At 37.1% G+C, this 11,607-nt stretch overlaps 1 protein-coding gene across 31 annotated transcripts in view; it reads right to left on the minus strand.

The window, feature by feature from the left end:
* Positions 1-11,607, minus strand: part of LOC138791883 (protocadherin gamma-A4-like) — a 255,016-nt gene that overhangs the window by 83,328 nt on the left and 160,081 nt on the right. For 2 of the 31 annotated variants that reach the window (XM_069969273.1, XM_069969270.1), the window contains exon 1: positions 6,270-8,782. The exons of 27 other annotated variants lie outside the window; for them this stretch is intronic. In XM_069969273.1, coding sequence (XP_069825374.1) covers positions 6,270-8,684 — 2,415 coding nt within the window. In that variant the 5' untranslated portion in view covers positions 8,685-8,782. Of the gene's footprint in view, positions 1-378; positions 2,870-6,269; positions 8,783-11,607 lie in introns of those variants that run through there. 2 more of the 31 variants (XM_069969272.1, XM_069969271.1) reach the window with 2 other exon arrangements.

Raw genomic sequence — 11,607 nt, forward strand, 5'->3', positions numbered from 1 at the left:
ATTACTTTATTCAGGTAAATACAAATTGACTCCTTGACCCTGCATCACCCTTCAGGTGTTAATCAAAAGATAAAAAGCTATAAAATAACACACACAATTAGAGCTGCTTAAAATGATCTACAACAACAAAGAAGCCAAGTACCTCCCCAGCCTTCCTAACTATAGGGGCTTATTTATCACTGTACAGTACATCAGCGGAATAAGTTTGGAAAAATACTGATCAATTTTAGGCCATGTATAAAAAAATTTGTTGTTGTTGTACCTCTTTAAAATCAGTGCTACCGATTGGCTGTTGTTTGCCAGCTAGCCTTAATTATAACCTGTTAAAATATCTTAATAACTTTTGAAAATAAACCCAAAGAGATTAGGGATACATACCTCTGTTTCTATGGTTGAATGGTTCTTTAAACTTTCATTTGCAATCCCAGAGTCATCGGCATCTATTAGGCTTTCCACAGGAACATTGTGTTGAGGCTTTAGGTAAGAAAATTCCCTCTCACTTGGGTCCAGAGTTACACAGACATCATAGGAATATGGCAGAGGTAATGTTCCATTATTGAACAGTGCGGTGAATCTAGGATCAACCGGTGGATACAGACTTGTACTCATGGCTCCAAATGAAGAAGATTTGGACTCTTTGTATTTGGAGACAACTGCAATAACCACAGTCAGCATGAAGAGAAAGGAGATCAATGCCAAGGCTATGACCAAGTAGAATTGTAGGTTGGACTGAGATTCTTCTTTGTTGGCCTGACTGCTCAGCTCAGGAAGGACCTGATGGAAATGATCGGCGATCACCATGTTTATAGTGACTGAAGCTGAGCGGGAGGGAATTCCATTGTCTTTTACTAGAACCACAATTCCATGTTTCAAGATGTCTTTTTCTTGAAATACACGAGATGTCATGATCTCCCCTGTCTGCTGGTCAATGGTAAAGACTGATGGTTCTGAAGATTGTAAGAAGTAAGACAACCAGGCATTGTGTCCAGAGTCAGCGTCCACTGCCACCACTTTAGATACTAAGGAGCCTTGATCAGAGGTCCAAGGAACCATCTCAAATGTTGAGCTATCGAGCTCTGGTGATGGGTACAGAATGACTGGTGAGTTATCATTCTGGTCTACTATACATATTCTTAGTGTTGTGCTGCTGTTCAGAGATGGAGATCCATTGTCTCTAGCAATGATTTGGATATTAAATTCTCTATGCTTCTCATAATCAAATGATCGCTGAGCATAGATGACCCCAGTTACTGGATTCATGGAGATGTAGGAAGACAGAGGATCTGCAGCATCACTTCTAGACATATAAGAATATGTTATCTTAGCATTGTCTTCACTGTCCATATCTCTTGCTTGGACACTAAATATTGAAGCTCCTGGTGAATTATTTTCTGGTATAAATGCAGTGTAACCTGATTTCTCAAACACTGGAGCATTGTCATTGACATCTGATACATCAAGCCTGATAACTTTTCTAGAAGTCATTTCAGGAGAACCTTTATCTGAGGCTTGTATTGTGATGTTATAGGATGATATTATTTCTCTATCCAGAGTAGATTTTGTAATTATTTTTAAAAAATTACTTGATGATGATATTAATTTAAAGGGTACATCCCCTTTTATTATACATTGGACGTCACCATTTTCTCCAGAGTCAGGATCATGAACTTGAATTAGTGCAACTACAGTTCCAGGAGCAGAATCCTCAGGAATAAGATCTGATGATGAGGTTATGGATATTTCAGGCGCATTGTCATTGATATCTAGGATTTCTAATAAGACTTTTGCTTTGGTTGCTAAACTTCCTCCATCTTCTGCTTGAACTACAATTTCATAAAACCTTGATACTTCATAATCTAAATATTCTTTTGTTTTAATCTCTCCATTTTGGGGATTAATAAAAAAAGTCTGTAGAATATTATTTGCTGTGGTTCTTATAGAGTATGTGATCTGTGCATTGACACCTTCATCTTCATCACTTGCACTGATTTGCAGAATTGTTGAATTCACTGGTATATTCTCCCTAACACTTACTTTATATACATCCTGTGTAAATACTGGGGAATTATCATTGATATCATTGATGATGATAGTTATTAAGGCAGTGCCTGTCTGTACAGGATTTCCAGCATCAGAAGCTGTTAGAATGAGTTCATGCTTGTCTTGTGTCTCTCGGTCTAGAAATTTCTCTAGTATAAGCTCTGGAAATACACTGCCATCAGTGCTGACCTTCTCTCCAAGAGTAAAATCCTGGTTTGCACTGAGTCTGTAGCTGATCAGAGAATTATCTCCTATATCCAGATCTTCTGCATTCTGCAAAAGGAATCTTCTTCCTGGGGAGGTATATTCACTCATTTCTATTCTAATTGTGTTAAGAATAAACATTGGAGGATTGTCATTTATATCCTGAATATTAATCTTTATATTGAAGACATTTAGAGGATTTTCCACCACAGCATCAAATGTAAGGACACAGTCAGCTTCAGTCCCACACAATGTCTCCCTGTCTATCCTATCAGCAATGTATAGGTCTCCATTATCCAGGTTTATACTGAAATATTTCTCAGAGATCTTAGATACAATACGTAATTTCCTTCTAGACAGATCCTTAACATCTAATTGTAGATCCTTTGCTATATTCCCAACAATAGAGCCTTTTCTTAATTCTTCATTAATGGAATAATGAATCTGACCAGAGACTGAATGACACAGCCAGGAGAATAAGAAGGGAAATATTACTTGCCATCTGAGTCCTTGCATTGCTTGTCCTTCCTGCAGATGTAATCCAGCCATCCTTCTTCTCAACAGAAATATAATGGCAAATTCCTTGATATATAACTATAATCCACCAGAATGTATGAGTCCTATTCCCAGCACATCTTGGTCTGAAATGCTGTGTTTTCCTTCTTGCAGTTGAACACTGTCTGCATCATGGAGGTGATTCTGGATTTGCAGAATATTTCCAGAAGATTGGTGAACAGCGGCGCTCTGAGGCGTATATGGGGAACTGCAGCATCAATTACTTGTTCTTTTCTGATAGCTCTTACTTATTTAGAATTTATTACACTAGGTACCTACAGTTACAGTTTTTTAAACTTAAAGTAAGTATAAAAATACAATCAGTTTATTTGTTATATATATATATATATATATATATATATATATATATATATATATATATACTGTATATAGATAGATAGTTATAGATAGATATAGATATATCTCTTTGGCTGAATTTACAGTTTCTTTTTAATTTATATTTAAACGTTATGTATATCGGATGTTTCAAGTTTCACACTTGCACTAACATAAAACTAATATTATAACACATGCTATTGCGGACCATATATATTATGTAGATAGGCTCAAGTATATTTCTCTGGTGCATATAAAAGATAATTATTCTGAAACTATGTTACAAAGAAGATAAGTCACGGGTGAATGGCATTGATAGATAAACACTGAAGGTAAAAACACTAATGAAAACAATCACATTCCTAACTAATGGAAACAATCATGGATGCATCCTCAGGTTTATATTTCTATTGTTTCGTCATTTCTTATATAACAGCAGCACAGAGCACGTACCCAAAGTCACAGTGATATCATATTCAGGCCGCCATTGTTCGTAATAGTAGTGACAGCTTCCCGATTAACCATTGTGCTTGAGTTATCAGCCAACCAAACTCAATCAATAGTAACTATTTCCATTATCTAGTTGGATAATGATTGGTTAAACCCTATATTTTATATTTGATCTATTACTACCCAGTTAACCCTCTACATACTAATAAACATGTGAATTCCTACTCATCTCTCCCTATGCTCTCTTTGTTTCTTTAAATTGTTTATTGCTAACATAACCTTTATAATTTTATTTATTATGTTATGAGGACCTCTGTTAAGAGACAAGAGCATAATGTTACAGTGTGAGGCTATGTTCACACAGCGTCCTAAAAAGGAAAAAGGCGGCCGCTTTTTGCATTTAAAAAGACGTCCTTTATTGCATCATTTTAATATGCTTGACTAAAATGCATTGCAGTCTATGGAATAACGGATGTCTTTTTCACACATTGTATTGAATATCGGACGTCTTTTACGGTGGACGCATTCAATACAATGTGTGAAAAAGTCTTCCGTTATATCATAGACTTCAATGCATTTTAGTCAAGCATATTAAAATGATGCAATAACAGACTTTTTTTTTTTAAATGCAAAAAGCAGACGCCTTTTTCCTTTTTAGGACGTTGTGTGAACATAGCCTAAAGAAGATTGAGATAATACTCTCTACGTTAAAGGAGTTAAGCATATCTGCTTTCTACGAAAATTTGAGCCACACATTCCTACAGGTTGAGTGTGGTACTGCAATTCAAATGTATTCACTTCAATAACTGCAAAACCAGGCACCATACATATTTTGTCCAACTCCTCTAAACAGGATACAGTAAAAAAAAAAAAAAAAAATCTGTTGTCCTCTGCTCTTGTGTATTCACCCCTCAGATTATGAATGACAACATATTTATTTTAAGTGTATAAAGTTTTGAAATTTTGATGAGCATTTCCGGCCTAGTCTTTTCTTGGCAGGAAGGGGTAAGCTGCCACCAGACCGCTCTGGCTTATCTTCCTGGTAAGAATAGGGTCGGGCATGGAAAGTCCATCACTCCTAACACCTTTCTCCCCCAACATCATGTTGGAGAGACATGAGGCCCTCATACACCTTATACAGATGGCTAACTAATGGCTGGTTAGGCCAACTTTAGTATAATGTTCATGGAGGCCTTAAGGGTCCTTTTACAAAGGCTTATTGGAAGGCAGGTAGATCGTCTACCAATAATTGTCCTCTGTAAAAGGCCTAGCAGTCAGCCGCCAAACAAGAAATTGGCCCAATCTTTTGTAAGGGCATTTAAGTCATTGCTGGTTAACACTACAAATATAAATGGAATATACGCTGACTATGATAAAGTTAATATGCAGCATGAATGAGCAAGTGATTTCTCATATGGCCGTCTGGGTGCATGATTGATTGGGCCTTGTAAAGTGCACCAATCTTGCTTGTTTCCACTGATTAGTGGGCCTTGTAAAAAGGCTCTAACTCATGACAAGAATGATGTGCTGCTACGGTTAGCTTAGGCTTCAACTGTGGCCTAATGGAAGACCATGAGAATCTCTACAGTGACCCTCACTTAATGTAATCATTGGGGTATATGAGAGTGGCCTGCTTCTCAAGGTCAATACTATAGAAATAGAAACACCGGAAAACAAATAAAAAAGCCATTCTACGATAAATTATGTATAGCAATAGGTATATAAAAAAAACAGGTGTTCTCTCCTCACATGGGATTTTTCTGTTCTACACTACACTGCTAACACAGCCATTTAAATTCACAGAACAAAAGTTTCAATCTAGACTACAAGGAATATACAATTCTATGAGTATTCCACATGTGTACATTAGAACTATGTTCACACTTCTGATATGACTTATGATTTGGACGGCTGCAGTTTAACAACAAATAAAGCCAGTTATTTTATAAGGGGCACTGTAAAACAAATTCAGTGGTCATGTTAATGGTGTGTCAACATAGCCTACAGGCCCTATCGCACAAAATGATTATCAGCCGTACCTGGCCAATTTCCGGCCGTTTCAATCGATAATCATCTGCTGCTCAACACCATGGATAAAAGGAGTGGTGGCAGCAGACCACTTCTGACTTCAATGGGCCACCCCTGCAGCCCCTCCAGCAGCTCCCTGCTTACTGTCATTGTGTGTAGTAGCACAGACAGCAAATGGGGAACAAGGGGGAAGCAAGTGCTGACCTGATAGGTCTGCAATCGCTTTCCCATCAATACCTTGCTGTGTAATACGGGCTTAAACTTTTTTATAGCTTAAAATGTGTGAGAAAGGTCATGCAGTACTTAACCTTAAAGAAGCGGTAGTTATAGATGTTAGTACCTGATATTATTCATGTGTCAAGCAGCACTAAAGTCAAGATATATAAAACCTGTAAAATACACATTCTACACAAAATACATGAAATTAATTTTCAATGATTAATCAAAAATTAAATCTCTATTTTGAAATGAAACGTTCTAACTTTTTTACTTTTTTATCTAAATATTAAGTAAATGTTTGTACTTATATTTTTTAAATAACCATACTGTAAAAAACCTCTAGATGACTACCAAAGTTATAGATAGTCATCTAAAAAAAACAGAGCAAAAGGGTAAAGAAAAAATGCTCAAGATCAAGGTAATTCTTAAATACATACCTGAGTTTCTTGTGAAGAAGCATTTAAAGGTTCACTTCCCATCCCTGAGTCATCGGCGTCTATGAGACTATCCACAGGAACATTGTGCTGAGGTTTAAGGAAAGAAAATTCCCTTTCACTTGGGTCCAGAGTAACACAAACATCATAGGAATATGGCAGAGGTAATGTTCCATTGTTGAATAGTGAGGTGAATCTGGGATCAACCGGTGGATATAGACTTGTACTCATGGCTACAAATGAAGAAGAAGATTTGGACTCTTTGTATTTGGAGACAACTGCAATAACCACAGTCAACATGAAGAGAAAGGAGATCAATGCCAAGGCTATGACCAAGTAGAATTGTAGATTGGACTGAGATTCTTCTTTGTTGGCCTCACTGCTCAGCTCAGGAGGGACCTGATGGAAATGATCAGCGATCACCATGTTTATAGTGACTGAAGCTGAGCGGGAGGGAATCCCATTGTCTTTTACTAGAACCACAATTCCATGCTTCATGATGTCCTTTTCTTGAAATACACGAGATGTCCTGATCTCCCCTGTGTGCTGGTCAATTTTGAAGAGTGATGGTTCTGAAGATTGTAAGAAGTAAGACAACCAGGCATTGTGTCCAGAGTCAGCGTCCACTGCCACCACTTTAGATACTAAGGAGCCTTGATCAGAGGTCCAAGAAACCATCTCAAATGTTGAGCTATCGAGCTCTGGTGATGGGTAAAGAATGACTGGTGAGTTATCATTCTGGTCTACTATACTTATTCTTAGTGTTGTGCTGCTGTTCAGAGATGGAGATCCATTGTCTCTGGCCATGATTTGGATAATAAATTCTTTATGCTTCTCATAATCAAATGATCGCTGAGCATAGATGACCCCAGTTACCGGATTCATGGAGATGTAGGAAGAAAGGGGATGTTCTTCATCACTTCTAGACATTATAGAATATGTTATCTTAGCATTGTCTTCACTATCCATATCTCTTGCTTGAACACTAAATATTGAAGCTCCTGGTGAATTATTCTCTGGTATAAATGCAGAGTAACCTGATTTCTCAAACACTGGAGCATTGTCATTGACATCTGATATATCAAGCCTGATAACTTTTCTAGAAGTCATTTCAGGAGAACCTTTATCCGAGGCTTGTATTGTGATGTTATAGGATGATATTATTTCTCTATCCAGACTACTTTTTGTAACAATTTTATAAAAACTACTTGCTGATGATATTATTTCAAAGGGTAAATCTCCTTTAATTATACATTGGACCTCACTATTTTCACCAGAGTCAGGATCATAAACCTGAATTAGCGCTACCATGGTCCCGGGGACAGTATCCTCAGGAATAAGATCTGATGATGAGGTTATGGATATCTCAGGAGCATTGTCATTGATATCTATGATTTCTATTAAAACTTTTGCACGTGCAGCTAGGCCTCCTCCATCCTTGGCTTGCACAGAAATGTCATAATACTTTGTGACTTCATAATCTAATTGGCCTTTTAATTTAATTTCACCATTATTAGGATTTATAGAAAAAGTTTCTGAAATGATATTTTCTGTGGTTTTAATTGAATATGTGATCTGCCCATTGACACCATCATCTTCATCGCTTGCACTAACCTGCAGAATTGTTGAATTCACTGGTATATGTTCCCTAACACTTACTTTATATACATCCTGTGTAAATACTGGGGAATTATCATTGATGTCATTGATGATGATAGTTATTAAGGCAGTGCCTGTCTGTACAGGATTCCCAGCATCAGAAGCTGTTAGAATGAGTTCATGCTTGTCTTGTGTCTCTCGGTCTAGAGGTTTCTCTAGTATAAGCTCTGGAAATACACTGCCATCAGTGCTGACCTTCTCTCCAAGAGTAAAATACTGGTTTGCACTGAGTCTGTAGCTGATCAGAGAATTATGACCTATATCCAGATCTTCTGCATTCTGTAGTGAAAATCTGGTTCCTGGTGATGTAGATTCACTCATTTCTAATGATAACGTGTCATGATGAAATTGAGGTGCATTGTCATTTATATCCTGAATATTAATCTTAACACTGAAAATATTTAGAGGATTTTCAACCACAGCATCAAATGTAAGGATACAATCAGCTGCAGCTCTACACAATGTCTCCCTGTCTATCCTATCAGCAATGTATAGGTCTCCATTATCCAGGTTTATACTGAAATATTTCTCAGAGATTTTAGACACAATACGTAATTTCCTTCTGGACAGATCCTTAACATCTAATTGTAGATCCTTTGCTATATTCCCAACAATAGAGCCTTTTCTTAATTCTTCATTAATGGAATAATGAATCTGACCAGAGACTGAATGACACAGCCAGGAGAATAAGAAGGGAAATATTACTTGCCATCTGAGTCCTTGCATTGCTTGTCCTTCCTGCAGTTGTAATCCAGCCATCCTTCTTCTCACCAGAAATATTGTTATATTCCTTGATATAATTATAATCCAGCAGATCAAGCATTGGAAAATAATCCCTCTTCTTTGTGTGTCCTATTCCCAGCACATCCTGGTCTGAAATGCTGTGTATTCCTTCTTGTAGTTGAACACTGTCTGCATCATGGAGGAGATTCTAGATTTGCAGAATATTTTCCTCATTGGTGAACAGCGGCGCTCTGAGGCGTATATGGGGAACTGCAGCATTACTGACTAAGCTTTAAAATTTTCCTTATAAAAATACCATTTTTATAGCATAATTTTATAATAAAACTTTTAGAAAATGTATAAAAAAAACCTTTGCTTCTATAAGAAAACTTTTTTTTGGGTAAAATTACATTTCTAATAAAAGTAATATAACTTTGGACATTTTTTAAATGCCATAGAGATCTTTAGGCATATCGACATATATAAGTTATATTTTTCCTGCAATACAGTTTCTGAGAATAATAGACATTTTATTTATATACCTTTTTTCTTTCTTATATTCATCCCTTTTTTAATGACAATTGATTGGTCACAGTGCCATAGTACTCTTGCACTCCAACTCCTTCTCTTATTTCCTCAAAAAATCCGAATTACTGTATGCCCTTAAAGTGGCTTGAGCAAGGACCTATATAGTGAAAACATCTCCTCTTATGCGTTTACACCAGGGACGGGGGACTTTCGGCCCTCCCACTGTTGCAAAACTATAATTCCCATCATGGCTGGACAGCAAAAGCTTTAGCTTTTTTTACACAATAACTAAATAAATGCAAAGTGTTATTGGATGCCAGTTGCCTTAAATACCAGACTTATAAGTATGCTACAAATGATCTGACTTTAGAACACTGTTACCAACAATTTTGCCAAAAGCTTCAAATGTCAGTCAAAAATATTAGAAGGGAAAAACACCCAGTCTTCTGATTAGTTGTTAAGAAGTTTAAGAAGTCCTGAAAGTAATATTCACTATGTTCACACTACGTTTATTTCAAGCAGTATTTGGTCCTCATGTCAGGTACTCGTAGCAACCAAAACCAGGAGTGGATTGAAAACACAGAAAGGATCTGTTCACATAATGTTGAAATTGAGTGGATGGCCGCCATTTAATGGCAAATATTTGCTGTTATTTTAGAACAACGGCTGTTATATTGAAATAATGGCAGTTATTTACCGTTATATGGCGACCATCCACTCAGTTTCAACATTGTGTGAACAGAGCCTTTCTGTGTTTTCAATCCACTCCTGGTTTTGGTTGCTATGAGGAACTGACATGAGGACCAAATACAGCCTGAAATATACGTAGTGTGAACCCAGCTTCAAGGTGAATTCATTTTTCTAGTTTCCTTTACTTATTACTAGTTAAATCACATTTGCACTTTTTTAAACTTGAGCAGTTGCTTTTTCTTAGCTTGCATATTTAGGCCATGTTCACATTGCGCAAGAGACCGGCCATTTTGTGACCCGGCCGTAGCCGCTCGCTGCATAGTGTGCACTGACATGGTTTTCTACGGCCACTATTCACTGAATAGTGGCCACAGAAAACTGACATGTCAGTGTTTTGCGGCACCACTATGTGTATACGCTCCGGCCGGGATGCCATAGAAGGCCGGGCAATGTATCTATTCTTAAAAAGTACAGCTGTTGTTGCCGATTGCAACAACGGACGTACTTTTACAAAAAGATAGGTTGTGTAAACATAGCCTTAGGCTACGTTCATACACCCGCAAGATGACTGCCATTTGTATTGGATAGATGTCATCTAACAGCAAATATATTTTTTTTAATAACGCTTGTTATTCGTATAATAATGGTAGTTTTTATAAAATAAAGGCCATTATGTGCTGTTAAATAGTGGCCATTGAATTAACACGGCTGTCATTTTGGCAGTGTGTGAACATATCCTTAGCTTGTTACAACTGTAGTAAACACAAACTCTTTACTCGGTCTACTTACTTGCAATTTCTTATGCAATCTTATGCATCCTACTCCCATAGTTATCTCACATAGCTTACGATGTCTAGTAGTATTAATACACAGAGAAATTGCGATCCAAAATCCAAAATCTATAAAGTATGCATTTCTAAAATAGATCATTAATAGTGAACTTCATCAAATGGAATGTCACATTATATATCATATATGAAGATGGTTAGATTACTATAGAAAAGTGATATAAAAGAAGTTGAGGTATCAGTGAATGTCATGTATTAACTTGTTCTGCTAAAAATCTGAACAAAATCACTACAAGACACAATTACCTTACTAAGCGCAACACAACAAACCTAATACAGCCAAAACACAAAGAAACCCAGTAAACATATTGATGCTTATTCTGAATTCCCAGCCTCTTCTGACAACACATTTTTATTTCTATGGAAGGTTCCTCTCACTGTGGCTGATTTACATTTACTGCCCCGCTAATCTGTAGAAAGAAACAAGTTCTTAGAGGAGCATTCCGAACTTAGCATGCTATCCCCTATGCAACAACCAGATCGCTAGGGGTCTGACCACTCGGGCCCCCACAATCGCAAATCAGGACACGCTCTTCTCCTCAATGAGTGGAAAGCTCACCATGCCTGCTTGGCCCCATGGCATGTGGTCTAGTAATTTTCTATAGAGTCCCTGAATGTCCTAAGATTAGAAAATTCCTTTAAGTGCTTCACCCCATGGCTCACAGTGATCACCACCCAATAGAACTCTTGACATGTCTCTGCGACATGTCAAAAGTTTTTTTTCTCTCTCCAAAGAATATGCAATTTTATAAATGTGTTTTCCAGTTAACAGTATACATAGATTTTCTTAATGCCAACCAATTCCGACCAATTACAAAGATTAACAGTAGGCACACACTGTACGCTGTTTAATCTTAACACCATTATATCTTATATCTTCTTTTGCTCATGGT

This window comes from Dendropsophus ebraccatus, chromosome 1, assembly GCF_027789765.1.
Source record: "Dendropsophus ebraccatus isolate aDenEbr1 chromosome 1, aDenEbr1.pat, whole genome shotgun sequence".
NCBI classification, from domain to species: Eukaryota; Metazoa; Chordata; class Amphibia; order Anura; family Hylidae; genus Dendropsophus; species Dendropsophus ebraccatus.